Genomic DNA, 25,206 nt, shown 5'->3' on the forward strand with positions numbered 1-25,206 from the left:
TCTAATGGAAGAGCTCTTTAGATTTCTCATAATAACCTAACAATTGTGTTCCAGTATAGCCCCATCCTACTACCAGCATAACTCAATTTTGTTGGAAACCCAGTACCAAGAGCAGAGTCATAACCAAAGAGGGGTGGGACCTGTGTCTTTCAATGCGCTCTAAGCAAAGTTGTTTATGTCAAATAGAAACATTTTGGCCCGGATTCACAAAGCACTTACGCCGACGTATCTCGAGATACGCCGCGTAAGTGTAACTATGCGCCGTCGTATCTGTGCGCCGTGCCCACAATCTGAGATACGTCTAAAAATAGGCTTCCTACGACCGACGTAACTTGCCTACGCTGTCGTATCGTGGGCGCATATTTACGCTGGGCGCATTTACCGCTCCCATTGATTTTCTACGCACATATGCAAATGAGGGAGATACGCCGATTCACGAACGTACTTGCGCCCGGCGCATAATATACACGGTTTGCGCAAGTCGTACATCCGGCGTAAAGTTATTCCCCATATAGGAGGTGCAACTCATGCAAAGGTATGGACCAGGGAACACAGCCGTCTTATTTTACGTTGTTTACGTTGTACGTGCATATGGCTGGGCGTAGGTTACGTTCACGTCGTAGGCAGTGATTCGACGTATCTTAGGCAGTTGTTTCGACGTGATTCTGAGCATGCGCACTGGGATGAGGCCACGGGACGGCGCATGCGCCGTTAGTTTTAAGTACTTCTATGGAGCTTGGCCCATCATTTGCATGGGGTCACGCCTCATTAGCATGGCTCACGCCCACTTCCACCTATGCCGGCTTACGCTGAGGAAACCCAGCGCAGTTTGGGAGGCAAGTGCTTTGTGAATTCTGTGCTTGCCTCTCTGCGCCGCGTCGGCGTAGCGTACATTAGATACGCTACAGCGGCATAAATATGCGCCAATGTATGTGAATCCAGGCCTTTATTTTCTTTCTCACACACTCAGAGACGGGAAGTTTTTAAGTGATTGTAAATTAAATTATTATTCTAACAAATGTTATACTTGTTCTGAGCAATGGTTTTGCACAAAGCAGCCCCGCTCCTCCTATTTGCGGGTCCCCCTGCCGGCGCTCCTGGCTCCTTCCTCTTGCCGAGTGTAATCATAGAAAGCCATTCGCTATGGGGGCACTCGTGACACAGCGTGGCTCGTCCCCACCCCCTTGCTCACTGGCTTTGATTGACAGCTGTTGGAGCCAATGGTAAAAAGAACTTCTACCTTTACAACCACTTTAAACCTTCGGGCATCCAAAAGCAGTCCAACTGAGGTGGTAGAACCCAATACCCATAGCTGGCATCAGTAAACATCTACCTTCTGTAACCATCTACCTGGTAGAATGTTTACAGAAGAGCCTAAAAGCCCAAGAGGTGCTCACTGCCCCAACTGGAAAGTTGGAAACCCTATCCTTAGGACTACATGTCCTAATGATAGGTCCATTTGAAGCACCACCTAGAGATGGTGGATTAAAAAAAACGTAATGCCCGTCAAGAACCAATTTGGCATGGCAAATAGGTAATTAGTATCGCTGCAAGTAGTGACTGAAAAAAAACTAGCACAACGCAAACCACATTCAAATGGAGAGAAATTTCCTTATGTGAATTGGGGACAGACAGGATGATAAACAAATGTAGTGATGAATGGAAAAGGCAAAGACTATCTTAAGAAGAAAAGTGTCCTAGGCCTTAACACTGCCTTGTCCTTGTGCAGGACTAAACAGAGTTCCTTGCAGGTCAGCCTAGACACTTGCCTAGCCAATATGATGGCCACAAGAAACACAACCTTGTGGGTCTGAGTAGAGAGAAGAATAGGCTTAAACGGGTCTCTCTGCCTGTGGGAGTCATGCTTGTTACTGTCAGCCTTGTAATGCCTCATGGGTCTTGTAGTTTTGCAACAGCTGGGGGGCCGCCAGTTTAAGACCCCTGAGCTAAATGTTGGTCCAGTCTAACTGCAGAAAAGAGAGCTTCCAGACTCACACAAAGCCAAGTACACCTTGTACGCCTGATAACAGACCTTGTAGGAAGTAGTCTAGACCTGATCATTGTGGCAGCCACAGACTTGAGAAGCCCCTGTCCCTCAGAACCTGGGGGTTCAAAAGTCATGCCAACGAAAGAAGGAGAGTGATAAGCGGTTCCTTTCGAAAGCAAATACAGAGAGTCTATCAGAGCCCACAGTGTGTCTGTGAGAAGTCTAGACAGGGTTAGTGTTCCACCTCCACCTAAGCCAAACCAGAGCTATGATCTTGCGGAGCAAACGAGGAAGAAGTTTCAGAGGAGGAAAGTCCATAGATCAAGGCGTACTAATCCCACAGAGTAACCATTCGCCGCCTCCACCAGTCGATAAAGGGACCTAGATACAAGTCTGTCCAGTTTGTTGTCCAACCTGGAGGTCCACATTTGGCTTTCCTCCACCTTCGGTTTTGGAGGAGCTCCGGGTCCAGACATTTAGGCCTCATTTCCACTGGCGTTTTTACAGCCACGTTTCTGAGCGTTTTTTACAGCTTAAAAACGCCTGTCCATGTTATTCTATGGCTTCATTCCCACATAGGCGTTTTTGAGCTGCAAGTGGCATAGACGTTTTTGAGCTGTAAAAAAAACGCGGGACCAGGGCGTTCTGAAGCTCCAGAGTAGAGCTGTAAAAACGCCAGACGTTAAAAAACGCTCAAAAACGCGCAAAAACGCTCAAAAACGCGCAAAAACGCTCAAAAACGCGACCGCGGCATTTTTAAAGCTGCAGCTCACAAAAAAAAATTTTTTTTTTTTTTTTTTTTTTTTTTTACAAAATAAACATGGACAGGCGTTTTTAAGCTGTAAAAAAGCCTAACAACAGTGGCTGTAAAAACGCCAGTGGAAATGAAGCCTTATAGCTAGATTCAGGTAGAGTTAGGCGTATCAGTAGATACGACGACCTAACTCGGAATCTGCGCCGACCTAAGTTTAAGTGTATTCTCAAACAGAGATACACTTAAACCTATCTAAGATACGACGGCTTGCGCCGTCCTATCTTAGGGTGCAATATTTAGGCTGGCCGCTAGGTGGCGCTTCCATTGCGGTCGGCGTAGAATATGTAAATCACTAGATACGTCGATTCACGAACGTACGCCCGGCCGACGCAGTACAGATACGCCGTTTCCGTAAGAGATAGGCCGCCTAAAGATAAAGATGCCCCCTAGGTGGCGTAGCCAATGTTAAAGTATGGCCGCCGTTCCCGCTTCGAAATTCGAAAATTTAACGTTGTATGCGTAAGTCGTCCGTGAATAGGGATTTACGTCATTTACGTCCACGTCGAAATCAATAGGACAGTGCGGCGTACTTAGCCGCAATGCACACTGGGAAATGTAGGCGGACCAAAAAAACGTCAATCACGTCAGGTCAAAGCATATTATCATAAAAACACGCCCCCTCAGCCTAATTTGAATTAGGCGCGCTTGTGCCCGCCGCATTTACGCTACGCCGCCGTAAGTTAGGAGGCAAGTACTTTGAGAATACAGTACTTGCCTCTCTGACTTAAGGCTGCGTAGCGTAAATACGATACGCCGCCTTAAAGTTGCGCTGGGCTACCTGAATCTAGCTATTACTGTTTAGGAAATCCATCAATTGTATACACCAGGAATGTAAACTGGTAAGTCTTCCGTCTGCCGGATCGGATCGAATGAACACGGACATACGGTCCGTGTTCATCCGATTCCCCATAGAGGAGAGCCGAGGAAAGACAGGGCGGTCCCTGCACAGTGTGCGGGGACTGCCCTGTCAGCTGCCAGCTCAGCGGGGATTTTAAGGAGGATCCCCGCTGAGCTGTACGGACACACGGAGGCGGATCATTACTGATCCGCCCCGTGTGAAAGGGCCCTTAGCACTCTGAACAGTGCTATTGATTGGAGCAGTGTTTGGAAGGAGGGGAGGTGGCCAAAAACTGCAGCACAGGTGGTCACACCCACTGCTACACTAACCACTCCCTGCCCCCAGATCAAAACAAACAGGCCTAGCCTGAAACATAAGCCTGCCTAAATTTACCTGCTTTGGCAGCTACCTCACAAAAATCCTCTACCTATGGTAGAGGGTGCTACATTAGCACATGAGACTTTAATCTTTGCTGAAGCACTTAACATTGAAAAATAAAGCGGAATGGTCATATTTATTACTGCATATGCAGCTTGACTATAATTGGGTTTTGAAGATCCAGAGTGCTGCTCTCACAGACAGCGCTGCAGTCTGTCATCTCCTCACATTTCTCCAAACAGTGCTCCAGGGAGAATGAGGGTTCCTGATTGAAACACTGTGCAAGGGGCATGTCTGATCACTAGAGACCCAGACTGCTTTACTTTGTGTGCGACTCGTGGTCTGGGTTTTTAGCCTGCTGCAGGCGCAGATCAGTTTTATATAGCAGTAATGCATTAAGACATTAAACAATTCAAATAAAAAAACATACACATTCTTTACAGTTACATGCAGCCTGACTGCTAGGGGTGCAACGGATCACCAGTGATCCGAACGGGTCACCCCCTTCGGATCGGCACGCTATGCGATCCGCGGATTGCCTCCGCGGGCATAGCATTAGGAAAGGCCGTGGCTTCGGCCTAGCCCCGGAGCCGCGGCCATCTTGGTACACCCGGCGGCGGCCCTCCTCTCTGTTTACACCCACAGAGGAGGAGGAGCCCGCGCTCGAGGGAAACGCACGCAGCTGTCTGAGGTTTGCACTACTTGGGGGGGTTACCGTCTGAGGTCTGCACTGGGGGGGGGGGTTACTGTCTGAGGTCTGCACTACTGTGGGGGTTACTGTGAGGTCTGCACTACTGGGGGGGTTACTATCTGAGGTCTGCACTACTGGGGGGGTTACCGTCTGAGGTCTGCACTACTGGGGGGGTTACCGTCTGAGGTCTGCACTACTGGGGGGGTTACCGTCTGAGGTCTGCACTACTGGGGGGGGGGGTTACCGTCTGAGGTCTGCACTACTGGGGGGGGGGTTACCGTCTGAGGTCTGCACTACTGGGGGGGGGGGGTTACCGTCTGAGGTCTGCACTACTGTGGGGGTTACTGTGAGGTCTGCACTACTGGGGGGGGTTACTATCTGAGGTCTGCACTACTGGGGGGGTTACCGTCTGAGGTCTGCACTACTGGGGGGGGGTTACCGTCTGAGGTCTGCACTACTGGGGGGGGGTTACCGTCTGAGGTCTGCACTACTGGGGGGGGGTTACCGTCTGAGGTCTGCACTACTGGGGGGTGTCTGTACTGAGGGGGGGGAGTTGACACCATTTTTATAATTTTTTTGCACCTTGTGACGCCACTGCAGTGGGGGGATGTGGATATTACAGTGGGGGAGGGAGATGTGGTTATTATAGTGGGGGAGATTTTTTTTCTCTGCTGATCCAAAAAATTATCCGATCCTTGACTCCTGATCTGAGGAACGATCCGAACCGTGAGTTTTTTGATCAGTTGCACCCCTACTGACTGCATACTACTGCTAAAAGATAAGGGTTAAATTTTGCATGCATCTGCAATGACCAATATGGCTGACACCATGTACATATATATTATATATTTTCAAAACTATACATAGAAAATATTACATTCACAAGTATTAATAAAAAAATAAAAATAAAAAAAATTGTCTTATGACCACCCTTGCTGGTCCTCTGTTACAGCTAAGGTTCATTAATGGAAATTCTGTTTTCCTGCGTAGGCTTCTGCCATCCGTTCCAGTTGACACTTTACTTGGTCCGATCAGAAGGTTCCATTGTCCTTCAAGGACACATCCTCCTCTGCCAGGACATGAATAAACCTAATGGACTGTACAAGCTTCCTGGGGTCAAGACTGAAGACAGCCGCAGAGGAAGACCAAAGTGCGCTGCTTTTACCATTTCTGGACAGCAAAGTCAATATGGATATTTCATGGTTTCCAGCACTGGCGTTTTTAGCCCATCAACAGAGACTCAGCTGAGAACACCCAAACCATCTAAACAAACTTATATCCCCCCCCCCCTGCTTTTCTACACTCAGTACTTGTATATTTATGTAAATGTTTATTTATAGGACACCGCATTGTATACACAGTGGCCCTTTCTTTTCAAAGTCAGAGAATGCCACTGGACCGGTCCCTCTGGATTTGCATGTGACATTCACTGGCAAAAGGCTTAAAACGCGATAACGTGCAATGAATGAAAACAAGGAATGTGCTAAATTGTGTTAATTTAACCACTTAAGACCCAGACCTTTAGGCGGCTAAAGGACCCGGCCAGGTTTTGCGATTCGGCACTGCGTCGCTTTAACAGACAATTGCGCGGTCGTGCGACGTGGTTTCCGAACAAAATTGGCGTCCTTTTTTTCCCACAAATAGAGCTTTCTTTTGGTGGTATTTGATTACCTCTGCGGTTTTTATTTTTTGCGCTATAAACAAAAATAGAGCGACAATTTTGAAAAAAATTCAATATTTTTTACTTTGTGCTATAATAAATATCCCCCAAAAATATATATATATATAAAAAATTCCTCAGTTTAGGCCGATACGTATTCTTCTACCTATTTTTGGTAAAAAAAAAAAATCGCAATAAGCGTTTATCGGTTGGTTTGCGCAAAATTTATAGCGTTTACAAAATAGGGGATAGTTTTATTGCATTTTTATGATTTTTTTTTTTTTTACTACTAATGGCGGTTATCAGCGATTTTTTTCGTGACTGTGACATTATGGCGGACACTTCGGACAATTTTGACACATTTTTGGGACTATTGTCATTTTCACAGCAAAAAATGCATTTAAAATGCATTGTTTACTGTGAAAATGACAATTGCAATTTGGGAGTTAACCACAAGGGGGCGCTGAGGGGGTATGCGTGACCTAACATGTGTTTACAACTGTAGGGGGGTGTGGCTGTAGGTGTGACGTCATCGATTGTGTATCCCTATAAAAGGGAACACACGATCGATGACGCCGCCACAGTGAAGAACGGGGAAGCTGTGTTTACATACAGTTCTCCCCGTTCTTCAGCTCCGGGGACCGATCGCGGGACTCTAGCGGCGATCGGGTCCGCGAGTCCCAGGGCCGCGGTCACGGAGCTTCGGACTGGGTTGCGTGCGCGACCCCACGGCTGGGCTTAAAGGGCAACGTACAGGTACGTTGATGTGCCCAGCCGTGCCATTCTGCCGACGTATATCGGCGTTAAGGGGTCCTTAAGTGGTTAAATGTCCACACGGTAAGATGGAATCTGACAAAACATGCTGGGGCTTGAAGTTCTGCAGAAAAAGGGGGTTATTTACTAAAACTGGAGAGTGCAAAATCTGGTGCAGCTCTGCATAGAAACCAATCGTCTTCCAGGCTTTATTGTGAAAGCTTAAGTTGAACAAGCTGAAGTTAGAAGCCGATTGGCTGCCATGCACAGCGGCACCAGTTTTAGTAAATCTCCTCAAAAGAGTCAAGTTGTCTATGCCTATAGTAAAGAGTTAAGCCAACAGGTACTGCTACCAATACAAAGATACGAGACGCATTTGTCCCATTACTGCACACTGAAGCGTCAATACACAACTGCTAAATAGCCCAGACATTCATTTAACCACTTCAGCCCCGGAAGAATTTACCCCCTTCCTGACCAGAGCAATTTTTGCGATTCGGCACAGCATCACTTTAGCTGACAATTGCGCGGTCGTGCGACGTTGCACCCGACAAAATTGACGTCCTTTTTTTCCCACAAATAGAGCTTTCTTTTGGTGGTATTTGATCACCTCTGTGTTTTTGTTTTTTTTTGCGCTATAAAAAGGAGCGACAGTTTTGAAAAGAAAAAAACAATGGCCCAGATTCAAGAAGCAATTGCGCCTGTGTAACCATAGGTTACGCACCGCAATTGCTTACTTGCTCCAGCGTTACGAATGCTCCTGATTCAGGAACATCGTAACGCCGACTGCAGCCTAAAATCTGCGTGGCATAAGGCTCTTATGCCACGCAGATTTTAGGCTGCATTCTTGCGTTGACCGCTAGGGGGCGCTCCCATTGTGATCAGCATATAGTATGCAAATTGCATACCAACACCGATTCACAATTGTTGCGCGGGCCCTGCGTACGCAAGTTACGTTGTTTCCGTACGGCGTGCTTAGCTTAAGGCTGCTCCTGCTAATAGCAGGCGCAGCCAATGCTAATTTTACGTTGTTTGCTTAAGTGAATCGTGAATGGCGCTGGACGCCATTCACGTTCACTTTGAAGCAAATGACATCCTTGCGACGTCATTTGCCGCAATGCACGTCGGGAAAGTTTCCCGACGGAGCATGCGCTTTACGATCGGCGCGGGAACGCGCCTAATTTAAATGATTCCCCCCCCCCCCGGGATCATTTACATTGCGCGCGCTTACGCGGGGCAATTTTGCCGGCGCGCCCTCGCAATTTACGGAGCTACTGCTCCGTGAATCGATGGCAGCGGCGCAAATTTGCGGGGGCGCAGGGCAAAATCGTTGCCCTGTGCCTCCGCAAAAAAAGAGCAAATCTCTTTGAATCTGGGCCAATATTTTTAAATTTTGCTATAATATCCCCCAAAAATATATATTAAAAAAAAAAAAAATTCCCTCAGTTTAGGCCGATACATATTCTTCTATATATTTTTGATAAAAATAAATGAATAAATTGCAAAAAGAGTATATTGACTGATTTGAGCGAACACTGGGGTGTTTTTCATGCGCTTTAGCGTTAAAAAAAAGCACCTGTAAAAAGCTGCATCTACAATCCCAATGTGAAAGCCCGAGTGCTTTCACACTGAGGCACAGCGCTGGCAGGGCGTCAAAAAAAGTCCTGCAAGCAGCTTCTTTGCAGCGATTTAGGAGCGTTGAATACACCGCTCCTAAAGCCCCCTTCCCATTGAGGGAACTTTTTTTAACGGCAAAGCGTCTGAAAAACGCCTCAGTGTGAAAGGGGTCTTAGCGGCGCTTTACCAGCATTTTACGGGCGCTGGCAGTGTGAAAGGGCTCTGAAAGCACTCAGGCTTTCACACTGGGATTGCAGATGAGGCTTCTTTCAGGCGCTTTACAGGTTTTTTTTAACGCCAAAGCGCCTGAAAAACGCCCGAAAAACACCCAGTGAAAGGGATCTTATAGCGTCTATAAAATAGGAAATAGATTAATGGCATTTTTATTCAATTTTTTTTTACTTGTAATGGCAGCGATCTGCGATTTTTATCATGACTGCGACATTATGGCGGACACATCAGACACTTTTGACACTATTTTGGGACCATTGTCATAGTCATTGTCATATAAATAGCCACTGATTACTGTATAAATGACACTGGCAGGGAAGGGGATAAACAGGCGATCAAGGGGTTAAGTGTGTCCTAGGGAATGATTCTAACTGTGGAGGGGCTGGGCTACCACTGACATGACAGCGATCATTGCTCCCGATCACAGGGAACAGTAGATCACTGCCATGTCACTAGGCAGAACAGGGAAATGCCTTGTTTACATAGGCATCTCCCCATTCTGCCTCTCCTCACCGCAATCGTGGGCCGCCGGCGAACATCGTGTTCGCGAGACCCTTGAGCACACTCCGGAGGCACGCGGCGGGCGCGTGAGCAAGCTAGGTGGCAAATTCAAAAGGGACGTACAGCTACGCACACTTTTGCCTGCCCGTGCCATTCTGCCTACGTATATCGGCTTGCGGCGGTCGGGAAGCGGCTAAGAGGTGTATCTACTGAAAACACATATATTTGTATATAATCTTTAATGCAACAAAAGGGGTCAAACCTAGATACTCTGGCTCAGAGGTGCATTGGGGTTGATTTACTAAAGGCAAAAAGACTGTGCACTTTGCAAGTGCAGTTGCTCCAGAGCTTAGTAAATAAGGTAAAAAGCTTCACTTTGCAAAGAATACCCATTTACATGCATGAAAAAAAAACACAGCATTTTTGCTTGCACATGATTGGACAATGGAAGTCAGCCAGGGGCAGACTGACAACTCATGGGGCCCCCGGGCAATAGGAGATTATGGGGGCCCCAGGCACTAGATTATGGGACTACACAGTATACAGACACAGTATTATGCACACAGACACAATATACACACACAGTATACACATACACACACCGAAAAGGTACTGGAGGGGCGGGGCAGCTATAATCTTAGGATTTTTTTTAAAACACAGATATTTACATACTGTCCCTGGTTTTACTGAGGCTGGCAAACCTGATGGGGCCCCCTAGTGGCATGGGGCCCTCAGGCAGTGCCCGAGTGCCCAAATGGTCAGTCCGCCCCTGAAGTCAGCAGCGCTAAGCTCTAAAGCAACAGTCTATTTGCCTTTAGTAAATCAACCTCATTGTCCCTGGAAGTTATTTAATGTGAGCCAGTTATTTAATGTGGGTCCTGATGGGAAACCATCAGGGCCATTCACCAGGGCTGTGGAGTCGGAGGAAATTTTGGGTACCTGGAGTCGGAGTCAGCAAACAATGCACCGACTCCAACTCCGACTCCTACTAAATTTAGATTGTCGAAACATTTAGGAGTCAAAACATTTATCTACCGACTCCACAGCCCTGCCATTCACACTAGAAACCGCACATCTACAGCATTTTTCCTTGTAGAGACACATGCATTGGATGTGCATTTTCCCATCTCCATTTGTCCTGTGAGATCACTTCCCTCTTCTTTCTTTCCCTGGGCTTCTATATGCACTGAGATGCATTGCAGTGCATTCGCATTCATTTTTTCCGCATTTGTGGTGCGTAAAAATGCAGCATGCTCTACTCTTTTGTTGGTGCCTGTACTGCACTGCAATAATGCCCATAGGACTGCCTTGATTTGGGACTGTCTATGCAGTTGGAGTGCAAAATGTATCCTACTATGTTAGTTGTGAAAGGGCTATTTTGATCTTTTTTTTTTTTTTTTTTAACACTGAACATTTTTAAATGAATGCTTTCTAAAAAAAAAATATCAAATAAAATGTTAACACAAGACAAATAATTCCCTGGCTCTGACTGTACAGCATGTCAATTAGAGCTGAGAGCTCTACCCATTGGTTGGAGCCTGCTATTCCTATGTAATATTTCATATTTACCTGCCCAAAAAAGTTTTACCATTATATATAATATATATATATATATATATATATATAACAGCTTCCTCCTTCCCCAGTCTGGCCTGATCTGGGTTAATTATCAGCCCTAAAGTATGGGTACATTTTCAACTAATATATATTATTTTTTTATCGTTATGAATATATATATATATATATATATATATATATATATATATATATGTTATCGTTATGAACAATATATATTATTATTTTTATTTTTTTTATCGTTATGAACATTTGCCTTTGTAGGCTAATTAATAGTTGAAAATGTACCCATACTTTAGGGCTGATAATTAACCCAGATCAGGCCAGACTGGGCAAGGAGGAAGCTGTTCTGGAGCCCTGACATGACCACACATTGCTATCCATTTGTCATGTAATAGTTTTTTTTTTTTTTCCCACAGATTTTGTTCATGTAAATACATTTTAAACAAAATAGATATAAAACAATGACTCAAATCCTTTTTTTCCCCTTTAATAAATACCACAGTTTTGTTTCTTGGCCTACTGCCATCTTTGCCAACAATGGTAAATTCTACGGATAGAAAAAGTTCCTGCATGCCAGAAGATTCCAGTAGCCAGCGCTGCGGTTTCGCCCCAAGGGAGGTGAGGAGGGGACTGGGGAAATGTTTAACTCAAGGTGGAAGGTAAACGCTATGAGAGCTGGAAAACACGCACCTGTATTTCTCTGAAACAGACGTTTTGAGGTTCTGGCTTTCGATTAACCAATTAAAACAGTGTGGCCCAGATTCTCAAAGGAGATACGACGGCGCATCTCCAGATACGCCATCGTATCTCTGAGTCTGAGCTGTCGTATCTATGTGCCTGATTCATAGAATCAGTTACGCATAGATTTGTATTAGATCCGACCGGCGTAAGTCTCTTACGCCGTCGGATCTTAACTGCATATTTACGCTGGCCGCTAGGGGCGTGTACGCTGATTTACGCCTAGAAATATGTAAATCAGCTAGATACGCGAATTCACGAACATACGCCCGGCCGACGCAGTACAGATACGCCATTTACGTTAGGCTTTTCCCGGCGTAAAGTTACCCCTGCTATATGAGGCGTACATGCGGCTTACCAATGTTAAGTATGGACGTCGTTCCCGTGTCAAATTTTGAAAATTTTACGTTGGTTGCGTAAGTCGTCCGTGAATGGGGCTGGACGTCATTTACGGACGGTCTAGAGAAGTGGCCGTTCCTAGGCAGGCAGACTGTTCTAGGCAACACCTACGTGCGATGCTGAGCCTTCATGATGGAAGTTACTGAAATCAAATGAATAAAATGGGCAGGCCAGGGACCATCAAGCTGGGGAGGAATAAAAAAAAAAAAAAAAGAGCTAGATGATGCTGGATATGCTCCAGCCATAAAATGAGGGGTACTCTCTCCGGCTTGTTGCAACTTCAAATGCACATGGAGAGAAATCATTTTTAGTATCCCAAACCGTCCTCTCCGCTCTTCTTAAGACCTCCTACTGTCAAGCTCTCTCATCTCCTCCTCTCATGCTCGTCTCCAGGATTTCTCCAGAGCCTCTCCCATCCTCTGGAACTCGCTACCTCAACCTGTCCGGCTATCCCCTACTCTTGCTACCTTCAGGCGATCCCTGAAAACTCATCTCTTCAGGGAAGCCTATCACATCTCCAACTAATCTTTTAACACTTCCATCAGCTCATTCCCCAGTTACAAAAAAGGGTGATTATACTGCGCTGCTTAAAACACACTAATTAATAAGACCAGCTGCTCACACTGCTAACAAAGACGCATTAGCTGGAACAAACAGAAACAAAATTGTGTAGCGCTATGGCAAATTAATATCTATAATGGTAGTTCCTCATGGGAACAATGGGAACATAAATAAAGTAACAAATGCAATAAAAAAAGTTCTCGTGAAAGATAAAGTCCAATGGTTGTAAACACAAAGTCCATATATCTGTAGACACCACGTGCAAAATGAGGGAACTTGATTAGAATCCCATCGAGACAAATTGTGTAGTGAGTGATCACCGCCACCAGTGGTAGTAAATGGAGGCTTACCGAAGATGGTGGACCTGAAATGACGTACGTCAATCAAGTCATAACAAGCTTCAAGTACCAGACAGGGTACACAAAGTAGCAATCACCAAGAAACTTGCTAGAAGTAATCAATCAGTGTATGATCATAAATGGATAACCTTGGATCTTTGCAGCTCAGCAAGGGGTTAAATAGTTGAAAGAAAATGGAAAGAGAAGGGCCACATAGTGTAAACCGGTATAAAACTGGGTATTTATTGTAAAAAGATAGCAAGTGCACTCACATGTATCTGGATAAAACTCGCATATTCTATAGTATGAGGCGGCAGTGGAGGCGACCCGACGGCGTTTCGTGTTATTCACACATCATCTGGGCCCAGATGACCCCAGATGATGTGTGAATAACACGAAACGCCGTCGGGTCGCCTCCACTGCCGCCTCATACTATAGAATATGCGAGTTTTATCCAGATACATGTGAGTGCACTTGCTATCTTTTTACAATAAATACCCAGTTTTATACCGGTTTACACTATGTGGCCCTTCTCTTTCCATTTTCTTTCAACTATTTAACCCCTTGCTGAGCTGCAAAGATCCAAGGTTATCCATTTATGATCATACACTGATTGATTACTTCTAGCAAGTTTCTTGGTGATTGCTACTTTGTGTACCCTGTCTGGTACTTGAAGCTTGTTATGACTTGATTGACGTACGTCATTTCAGGTCCACCATCTTCGGTTAGCCTCCATTTACTACCACTGGTGGCGGTGATCACTCACTACACAATTTGTCTCGATGGGATTCTAATCAAGTTCCCTCATTTTGCACGTGGTGTCTACAGATATATGGACTTTGTGTTTACAACCATTGGACTTTATCTTTCACGAGAACTTTTTTTATTGCATTTGTTACTTTATTTATGTTCCCATGAGGAACTACCATTATAGATATTAATTTGCCATAGCGCTACACAATTTTGTTTCTGTTCATTCCCCAGTTACAACCTTTTGTACCACCTGCCCCACCCTATTAGATTGTAAGCTCTTCTGAGCAGGGCCCTCTTAATCCTCTTGTATTTTATTGCATTATAACTGTATTGTGCCCCTTTGATATTGTAAAGCACTGCGTAAACTGTTGGCGCTATATAAATCCTGTATAATATTATTAACAGTACAGAAGAGGAGCAATGATCTAATCATTCTATCAAAGGAGCTACTTTCACTCTTATGCCTCGTACACACAACCGGTTTTCCCGGCAGGAAAACTTCCATGAGAGCTTTTGGCCGGGAATCCCAGCCATGTGTATGCTCCATCGCACAGGAAAACTGCGGAAAAAAAAAAGAAGGAGAACATGTTTTCTTTTTTCCCGCCGGGATTCCTAGCTGACTTTTTCCCGTCGGGAAAACCGGCCGTGTGTATACTTTTCCGAGGGGAAAAAAAACGTGCATGCTCAGAATCAAGTGGAAATGAAATCTCGCGCCAATATATTAGTGAAATAATTAAAATAAATTAAACAATATATAGATAGCCGAGCTGCTCTCTGTGAAATTACATTAATGTAATTTTTGGACAGTGAGGTGAAGTTTAGAGGCGCTAGCTGATAGTGTGTGTACACTAAATAAATAATAAAATTGTATGCATCAATAATTAAATATAAATAAGTGAATATAACAATGACATGTGAATAAATAGTGACCATATATAAAAATTAAACCACAATGGTGGTTATGAAACAAATGGTGATAATACACAATAAAAATAGAAAATAGTGCCAAAACTAAAAATAGAGTCCATATATATGATGAATCTTCAAAACCATAGACAGAAGATCTTCCACCTTCACCAAGATAAAGAAAGACCACCAAAAAGTGCTCATGGATGGCACCTTACCGCAAATAATGGACCACTTTAATTAAAAAGAGGTCAATCAGGCAGATAAAGATAATATTCCAGACCCAGATCTCTCAGTCTCAACAGTCTTGATAGAGCAATACTCCACGCCACATGGGATAATTAGAGCAAGAGAGAGAAAAACGCCATAGAATAATATTGTTTTTTATTGAGTAAAACAGAAAAAGAAAACGCCAAATGGCCTCTTACTTGATGGGGTGCCTAGCCCCGGCACTGAGGTTAAAAGCGTGGATGTATATGGGAGAATAGATGGAGTCCCGTGGCCGGTATGGGAACCGTGCAGAGCCGCACTAACGCTGTTGGCGTGCGTTCCACCCTCCAGGATGAGAGAGCCAGCGGGACCAGGAAGTGGGTGGGTCGAGCGTGACCTGTAAGCCTCGACGTACGTTTCGTGATGATGTCACGTCGTCAGGAAGCATACAGCGTTCTGGGTCTGTCTTAAAGGCCCATCAATCAACTAAAGTGGGAGGGAATCAGAGGGCGGCAACACTCAGTTCCGGATCAAGCAACTGGACATTATACAAGTAAATGCATCTGGGCCAGCAAACAAAATATCAAACATTAAAATCTACATTGCCTCTAGCCCAAATCCATTTCCTGATGGAAGGGTTACGTCAGGCCATGGGGAATAATTATTTTTGGGCGCAAGGCAGCTACTATAAGCAAACAAAGGGGGTGGCTATGGGGGCTCGCTATGCCCCTAGTGTAGCCAATCTGGTTCTCAACAAATGGGAGGAAGAAACCATTTTTAGAAACAATGACAATCTATGATACTCTATAAGAGATACATAGACGATATTGTAATTGTATGGGAAGGGTCCAAACTTACTCTTGATAACCTTTTGGAAAAAATGAACATAAATGTATATGGTCTTAGATTCACCGCAGAGTGCAGTCAGACCTCTATTAACTATTTGGACTTAACTATAACTAAAAATGGTGACCAATTGACCACGAAGACTTTTTTCAAGTCCACGGATGGGAATGGTTTTGTCCCTTTGAGTAGTTGCCATCACCCTAAGTGGTTGGGGGCTATACCGAAGGGGCAATTCATGCGTCTTCGGAGAAATTGCGATCAAATTGCGGATTTCAAGGACCAATCAGATCTGTTGACAGATAGATTCGTGGAAAAGGGTTACTCACCATCTGTTTTATCCAATATTAAGAAAGAAGTGCTTGATATGAATAGGGAATCTTTGTTGGTACCTAGAGAGAAATCGTTACGACATGATGAAGTGGCTTTTCTCTCAGGTTTTCACCAACAATATAGGAGTGTAGAGAAAATATTTAAGAAATTTTGGCCGATTCTACTAAAAGATGGAGATTTGGCCAAAATTTTACCGCCCAAACCTTCCTTTATCTATAGGAGGGCACCAGGGTTACGAAACAAAATAGCAGCAAATGTACCAGATCCTCCGGAAAGACCGATGACATTCTTGGATGGTTCAGGGTTCCACTATTGCACCCGCTGCAGGTCATGTAAAACCACTAATAGACAAGGGAAAAAGAGAACCACTTTTAAATCAAATGTAACTAATAAAGAATTCACCATAGAGCCACTAATTACATGTCACTCCAGGTATGTTACATATGTCCTGGAGTGCCCTTGTAAAATGCAATATGTGGGTCGCACCACAAGGGAACTCAAAGTACGCATAAATGAGCATGTGGCCAATATTCTTGAAGGGTATCCTAATCACAGTGTGTCTAGGCACTTTGATGAGTGCCATAACAGAGACCCAAGCAAAATGATTTTTTATGGCATCGACAGGATATCTGGTCACTGGCGGGGTACAGATATGACCAAGAAGGTCTCCCAAAATGAGACCCAGTGGTTGCACCGATTGCGCACTATGCGCCCTTTGGGTTTAAATATCGAGTTGGACCTTAACTGTTTTTTAACCAATGAATACATTTTTCTGATTATACAGCTAATACCCATTTAATACTGTGATTTTTAACGTATAACATAACCAGAAAATTAATTTTAATAATATTTTTATCCCTTATATTATGGATTTAAATATACCCTTTGACTAGGGACAATTTTTAAATATCTTAGATAATTCAACAACATTGTTTATTTACCATTTTTAATTCTAGATCTTTATTGGATCAGATTGGCAATATATTGTTATTTTACAATCTATATCTGTCATGGGTTTATATATGGGATATGTTTATCGTTAATGAGACAAAACTGTTTACCATTAGAGGTGCTCAAATTGCATTCTTGTGGTCTTTATAGTTTATGTCCTAAGGCTATCCTATTTTACATATATATATATTGTGATAATTATTGTTAATATTGTTTATTTTAATGTTTGATATTTTGTTTGCTGGCCCAGATGCATTTACTTGTATAATGTCCAGTTGCTTGATCCGGAACTGAGTGTTGCCGCCCTCTGATTCCCTCCCACTTTAGTTGATTGATGGGCCTTTAAGACAGACCCAGAGCGCGACGCTGTATGCTTCCTGACGACGTGACATCATCACGAAACGTACGTCGAGGCTTACAGGTCACGCTCGACCCACCCACTTCCTGGTCCCGCTGGCTCTCTCATCCTGGAGGGTGGAACGCACGCCAACAGCGTTAGTGCGGCTCTGCACGGTTCCCATACCGGCCACGGGACTCCATCTATTCTCCCATATACATCCACGCTTTTAACCTCAGTGCCGGGGCTAGGCACCCCATCAAGTAAGAGGCCATTTGGCGTTTTCTTTTTCTGTTTTACTCAATAAAAAACAATATTATTCTATGGCGTTTTTCTCTCTCTTGCTCTAATTATCCCATGTGGCGTGGAGTATTGCTCTATCAAGACTGTTGAGACTGAGAGATCTGGGTCTGGAATATTATCTTTATCTGCCTGATTGACCTCTTTTTAATTAAAGTGGTCCATTATTTGCGGTAAGGTGCCATCCATGAGCACTTTTTGGTGGTCTTTCTTTATCTTGGTGAAGGTGGAAGATCTTCTGTCTATGGTTTTGAAGATTCATCATATATATGGACTCTATTTTTAGTTTTGGCACTATTTTCTATTTTTATTGTGTATTATCACCATTTGTTTCATAACCACCATTGTGGTTTAATTTTTATATATGGTCACTATTTATTCACATGTCATTGTTATATTCACTTATTTATATTTAATTATTGATGCATACAATTTTATTATTTATTTAGTGTACACATACTATCAGCTAGCGCCTCTAAACTTCACCTCAATGCTCAGAATCAAGTATGAGACGGGAGCGCTCGTTCTGGTAAAACTAGCGTTTGGAATGGAGATAGCACATTTGTCACGCTGTAAAAAGCATGAAGACTGAAAAGCGCAAATCGTCTCTCACCAAACTTTTACTAACACGAGGATCAGCAAAAGAAGCCCAAAGGGTGGCGCAGTTTAAATGGAACTTCCCCCTATATAGTCCCGTCGTACGTGGTGTACATCACCGGCGCTTTGGACGCGCGGTATTTGGCCTGAACTACTTTCACACTGGAGGGGGGGGGGAGTGTGTGCGTTAGCGGTAAAGCGACGCTAGTTTTAGCGCGCTTAACTGACGTTTTAGTGGCGCCTTTCGACCGGCAAACGGTGTGCTAATTACCCAGCTAGTGGCTGAAAAAGGGGTTAAAAGCGCCCGTGCTGCCGAATCGCTTTGTATTGACTGGAGAAAGTGTGCCTAAAATAGATGTCTGACCAGCAGGGTGATGTGTAGTTGCTGAAACACACAGAGACCCCACGGGGGGCACAGCTACACACATTTCTATCCTGAAAACAATGGCCCGGATTCACAAAGCACTTACGCCGACGTATCTCGAGATACGCCGCGTAAGTGTGAATATGCGCCGGACTCTGAAACCAAGAAACGCCTGAAAATAGGCTTCATCCGACCAACGTAACTTTCCTACGCCGGCGTATCGTGGGCGCATATTTACGCTGGACGTAGGTGGTGCTCCCATTGATTTCCTATTCAAATATGGAAATGAGGGAGATACGTCGATTCACGAACGTGCTTGCGCCCGGCGCATAATATACGCGGTTTGCGCAAGTCATACGTCCGGCGTAAAGTTATTCCCCATAGATGAGGCGCAACCCATCCAAAAGGTATGGACCAGGGAACACAAGCCGCCGTATCTTATGTCGTTTACGTTGTACGTGAATATGACTAGGCGTAGGTTACGTTAACGTCGTAGGCAGTGATCCGTTGTATCTTAGGGAGTAGTTCCGACGTGATTCTGAGCATGCGCACTGGGATGCATCCACGGGACGGCGAATGCGCCGTTCGTTATTCGTATCTTTATGGCGCTTGGCCCATCATTTGCATGGGGTCACGCCTCATTTGCATGGCTCACGCCTACTTCCACTTACGAGGAATTACGCCTAAGAAATCCAGCACAAATTTGGTGGCAAGTGCTTTGTGAATTCGGGGCTTGCCTCTCTGCGCTGCATTGGCGTATCGTAAAGAAGATACGCTACAGCGGCATAAATATGCGCCGATGTATGTGAATCTGGGCCAATGTTTTTTTTCGTGTTTAGGAACATTTTCATTTTATACAAAGATTGTTTTACCTTTTCGGGTTGTTCTCTTGTTTCCAAACATGCACGTCTTGGTCAATCGATTTTTTTATGGAGAAGTACTATACTGATTAAATGAATATCATTTGTTTCGCTATCTTATGAGAAATTTTTTTGTGCTTGTCCCTTCGGATAATTTTGCATAAACTGTCGTGATCGGCTCTCGAAAGCTGTGTACTAACGAATAGATTATCGAATGATTGCTTCAAATGCGCTCCCCCCCGTCTGATTTTCTCATATAGCTAGATTCAGGTAGCCGGGCGCATCTTTAAGGCGGCGTAGCGTATCGTATTTACGCTACGCCGCCGTAAGTCAGAGAGGCAAGTGCTGTATTCACAAAGCACTTGCCTCATAAGTTACGGCGGCGTAGCGTGAATGGGCCAGCGTAAGCGCGCCCAATTCAAATGAGGATGAGGGGGCGTGTTTTATGTAAATTACTCGTGACCCGACATGATTGGCGTTTTTTTTCGAACGGCGCATGCGCCGTCCGTGGACATATCCCAGTGTGCATTGCTCCAAAGTACACCGCAAGGATGTATTGGTTTTGACGTGAACGTAAATGACGTCCAGCCCCATTCACGGACGACTTACGCAAACAACGTAAATTTTTCAAATTTTGACGCGGGAACGACGGCCATACTTAACATTGACTAGTCCAGCTATTTGTTCGACTAACTTTACGCCGGGAATCGCCTTACGTAAACGGCGTATCTTTACTGCGACGGTCGCACGTACGTTCGTGAATCGGCGTATCTAGTCATTTGCATATTCTACGCCGAACTCAACGGAAGCGCCACCTAGCGGCCAGCACCCTAAGATACGACGGCGTAGGAGACTTACGCCGCTCGTATCTTAGCCTAATTTAAGCGTATCTGGTTTCCAGAATACGCTTACATTTACGATGGCGTAGATTCAGAGTTACGACGGCGTATCTACTGATACGCCGGCGTAACCCTACGTGAATCTAGCTACTAGTGTATACCAGGCATTAGACTTGAATGTACATGGTGATAATATCTGGCATGGTCTAGGAGCCCATTCAATACGAGATAAGTGATTTCATAGGGATAAAACACCCGGTAAAGTACAGATTAGCCTCAAGGAAAGAAAAAATAGTTATAAGATTGTTACTAAGCCGTAGTAGCACTTGTATAAACATAGAGGCCTTGTCAAGTGCTATAGGAAAAATATCTGCGCTCTCTCCTGTTTATACTCCACAACGGAGAAAATGTAAATGTTTAACATTGTTCTTGTAAGTTTACGTATATGAAAGCGCTCGCCCCATCCCATCAGGCAATGAGCGCACACACATCTCGTTCAATGAACAAGACTGCACAGGAACAATTCGCTGGAATTTTGCCATTTTCATGCACCAGCATACCTGCCATTGTTGGGCTGTTCTGAGAACTTGGCTGCCACGTATATCTTGTTTATATATAGTAAAGGCTTTCAGGCCCCTTTCACACGTGCGGATCGTATGTCCGCTTTTTCATCCATCTGTTTGCGGATGAAAAAGGGACATACATTGGTCCCTATGTGATTGAGGGTGTCAGCGGATAAAACATCCGCTGACACCCGTAATCACCCGCCTCCACCAAGATCCGATTTTGCAGATGGAAGAAGATCGTATTTTTTCTTCCGTCTGCGGATCAGATCGGATGAACTTCTGCTATGATCACCAACATCCAGTCACAACCCAGAAAAGTCACCACACGACTTCAGCATGCCCAATCATGCTGAGGTGTGGAGCAGCCAATCCTGGGAGAGCTGCAGAAGAAAGGAGGGGATCTAAAGTATACAGAATGCCTCTCTCAGGATCCTGCATGAGATATATAAATCACCGGTCACTCACAGCAAGGGGGAAGAACTGACCCCTATTTCTCTGTGTGTCAGTTTTTATCTCACTGAAAAAAGATAAGAGGATTGATCAGAGCTGGATTATCTCTTCGTGGCAAGACTAGGCACAGATCACATGAAATCCTAAAATCCTAAACTGTACAAGGTGCAAGCCTTAATTAAAAAAAAAAAACATTTACAGTCTAAAAGTTCTGAATAGCATAGAGCAGGGGTGGGGAACCTGCGGCCCCACATGCGATCAGAAAAAAAGCGCCACCGATTGTCACTATGGAGTCACTATAAATGTATTGCTAAACACACTGACAATGAATGAATGATCATGGCGATCATTCATTCATTGTCGGTGTGTTTAGCAATACATTTACTCTGCTCCTGCGGCCCGCCCCTGTTAGCCGGCACCAGCCTCCAGCCATTGCACTGCAGCTGATGAGCTGCTCCCCTAGGCTTACAGCCCCGCCCGGCGGCGTGACGTCACTCACGGCGGGCGGGGATTACATTCATGGCTGGCTGGGATGGCACTAGCCAGCGCCACCGACGAGGAACCATTTCCAGCAGCAAGTAAGGCAGCCATAAATATGCTGACAGCATCATGAAATACGGCGTATTTTTTTAATATGCAGCATAGCGGCGGGGGGAGGGGGGTAAATGTCCTGCACAGTGCACAGGACATTAATACATAAGTTACCATGACCAGTGCAGGACATTTACCCCCCCACATGCTGCATATTAAAAAGATCATATTCATCATATTTACATTTAATAATTTTCAAATTGCATCGATGATTCAATTTGAAAATTATTAAATGTAAATATGATGAATATGATATTTTTAATATGCAGCATGTCGGGGGGGGGGGGGGGGGGGTAAATGTCCTGCACTGGTCATGGTAACTTATGTATTAATGTCCTGTGCACTGTGCAGGACATTGACCCCCCTTCCCCCGCCGCTATGCTGCATATTAAAAAAATCACAGACAGTCATCAAAGTTAATAATCTTCAGACTGCATCATTCTGTATGCAGTCTTAAGATTATTAACTGTGATGACGATCTGTGATTTTTTTAATATTCAGCATGGCGGCGGGGGGAGGGGGTAAATGTTCGACCTACACAGTTGCACTGGTCATAGTAACTCATGTATTAATGTCCTGCACTGTGAGTTACCATGACCAGTGCAGGACATTTACCCCCCTCCCCCCATGCTGCATATTAAAAAAAAAAAAAAATCACAATGTCATTAGGGGAAAGTTCTTATCTTTATTCAGCAGTTCTGAGTCCCGACAATCTAATCTCCCCACGTCCTCTTCTATACAGATACCCTGGCTGAGTAATGTAATTGCCGAGAACCTCTGCACAAGGATTACTCCGCCTGAGCCCGAAAACCATCAAATAGTCCCTGCAGAGTAATCCTTGTGCTGCTGATCCCGGCAATTACATTACTCAGTGTATCTGTATAGAAGAGGACATTGAGGCTCAGATTAAATTGTCCGAACTGCTGTATAAGGATAAGAACTTTCCCCTACTAACTTTAACTACTAGTGTTCCTCCACCAGCTAAGCCACAGTACAGTTTGAATCATGTGTCCGGGTAGAAGGAGACCCGGACACATGATTCAAACCCCGTACTGTCCGGGTCAATCCCGTACAGGTGGCAACCCTAGATAAATGTCCTGCACTGGTCAATGGTCATGGTAACTCATGTATTAATGTCCTGCACAGTGCAGGGTGCTGTGTAATGTAAAGGGGTCCAGTGATGCAGGGTGCTGTGTAATGTAAAGGGTCCAGTGATGCAGGGTGCTGTGTAATGTAAAGGGTCCAGTGATGCAGGGTGCTGTGTAATGTAAAGGGTCCAGTGATGCAGGGTGCTATGTAATGTAAAGGGGTCCAGAGGTGCAAGGTGCTGTGTAATGTAAAGGGGTCCAGTGATGCAGGGTGCTTTGTAATGTAAAGGGGTCCAATGATGCAGGGTGCTGTGTAATGTAAAGGGGTCCAGAGGTGCAAGGTGCTGTGTAATGTAAAAGGGGCCAGTGATGCAGGGTGCTGTGTAATGTAAAGGGGTCCAGAGGTGCAAGGTGCTGTGTAATGTAAAGGGGGCCAGTGATGCAGGGTGCTGTGTAATGTAAAGGGGTCCAGTGATGCAGGGTGCTGTGTAATGTAAAGGGGTCCAGAGGTGCAAGGTGCTGTGTAATGTAAAGGGGTCCAGTGATGCAGGGTGCTGTGTAATGTAAAGGGGTCCAGAGGTGCAAGGTGCTGTGTAATGTAAAGGGGTCCAGTGATGCAGGGGGGGGGACACGTTTAATCCCCGCTATAACAGGCTAATTTTTAAGTTGATCATTTTGTACGGCCCCCGAATGATGTTACAAAAATCCAAATGGCCCTTGGCAGAAAAAGGGTTCCCCACCCCTGGCATAGAGAATGGTTAGAATATTTGCCAAGTTTTTATCACTGTCCCAGCTGGGTAGGATTTCCCATTCCCCCCTGCATTTTTTTAATTAGAAATCTACTAATGTTTTGGTAATAAGTACCTAGTGTATGGTCCACAAGAAAGCATGGAAAATGAACTTTAGAGTAATTCTCTAATTGGTATTGTCACTGTTGCTGCCCATGTACATTGGATAAAGATAAATGAAAACATGTGAAATAAAAAGAAAGAACTACTCTGAATATCATCATTGCAGGTATTAACCCCACATAGTTACGAGAATACAGTACGTTTCTGATAGCAGTCTTTGAAAAGGTAAGGTATTCTGTTACAGGATGAAAATCTCACCTGTAGGAGGTGTAGGGGGAGAAGACATCCCGTGGGGGGAATTCCAGGACCTCTTTGGTAGGACGGACACGCGGGTCGGGGTATGGCTTAACGTGGCGAAGCTCTGGGGAGAGGCAAAACTGTGGCATCTCAGGAGCGGGAGAGACGTCAATTTTCAGATGGGCTATAAAAAAAGTTTAGTATTAAATATATTTATAGAATTATATATATTGTATATACTCGAGTATAAGCCAAGTTTTTCAGCACATTTTTTCTGTTCGTACTAGAGTCTCCCTGCCTCAATGTGCCCATCTGCAGCCTCATGTGCCTGATCTCCCGGCGCTGTGACATGCAGTCTAGTTGGCGTCCGTGATAGGCGGAACACTGACTCACTGCTGGAAAAATCAATCAGTGTTCTGTCACGGACGAGGAGGCGGGGCATTGTTACACTGGACGGCCGCCCACTAGAGTGCATGTCACAGCGCCAATGTTCTAGAGATCAGGTACATGAGGCTGCAGATGGTCACGGGGAGGCATGCAGATGGGCACAGCGAGGCATGCAGATGGGCACAGCGAGGCATGCAGATGGGCACAGCGAGGCATGCAGATGGGTACAGCGAGGCATGCAAATGGGCACTGTTGACCCTCTTTTCCACTTACAGTAGCTGCTGCATTTCTCACCCTAGGCTTATTACGCGAGTCAATACGTTTTACTATATTTTTTTTTAGTAAACTTGGGTGCCCCGGCTTATATTGGGGTTGGCTAGTACTTGAGTATGTATGGTAACAATATTTGGTATGTTATTTTATCTATAGTCAAAACTTTCGATACAATAAGGCAGTGATGGCGAACCTTGGTACCCCAGATGTTTTGGAACTACATTTCCCATGATGCTCAACTACACTGCAAAGTGCATGAGCATCATGGGAAATGTAGTTCCAAAACATCTAGGGTGCCAAGGGTTGCCATCACCGCCCTATTATATCGAAAGTTTTGACTATAGATAAAAAAGCATACCAAATATTATTATAGGGAATGGTTAAAA

General features: G+C 44.7%; 1 protein-coding gene across 5 annotated transcripts in view; it reads right to left on the bottom strand.

Annotated features, from left to right (window-relative positions):
• The window catches only part of DOCK6 (dedicator of cytokinesis 6), a 163,751-nt gene that overhangs the window by 112,948 nt on the left and 25,597 nt on the right, over positions 1–25,206 (bottom strand). For all 5 annotated transcript variants that reach the window (XM_040346475.1, XM_040346474.1, XM_040346472.1 and 2 more), the window contains exon 7: positions 24,182–24,344. In XM_040346475.1, coding sequence (XP_040202409.1) covers positions 24,182–24,344 — 163 coding nt within the window. The remainder of the gene's footprint in view (positions 1–24,181; positions 24,345–25,206) is intronic.

Source organism: Rana temporaria, chromosome 3 (assembly GCF_905171775.1).
Source record: "Rana temporaria chromosome 3, aRanTem1.1, whole genome shotgun sequence".
Taxonomy (NCBI): Eukaryota; Metazoa; Chordata; class Amphibia; order Anura; family Ranidae; genus Rana; species Rana temporaria.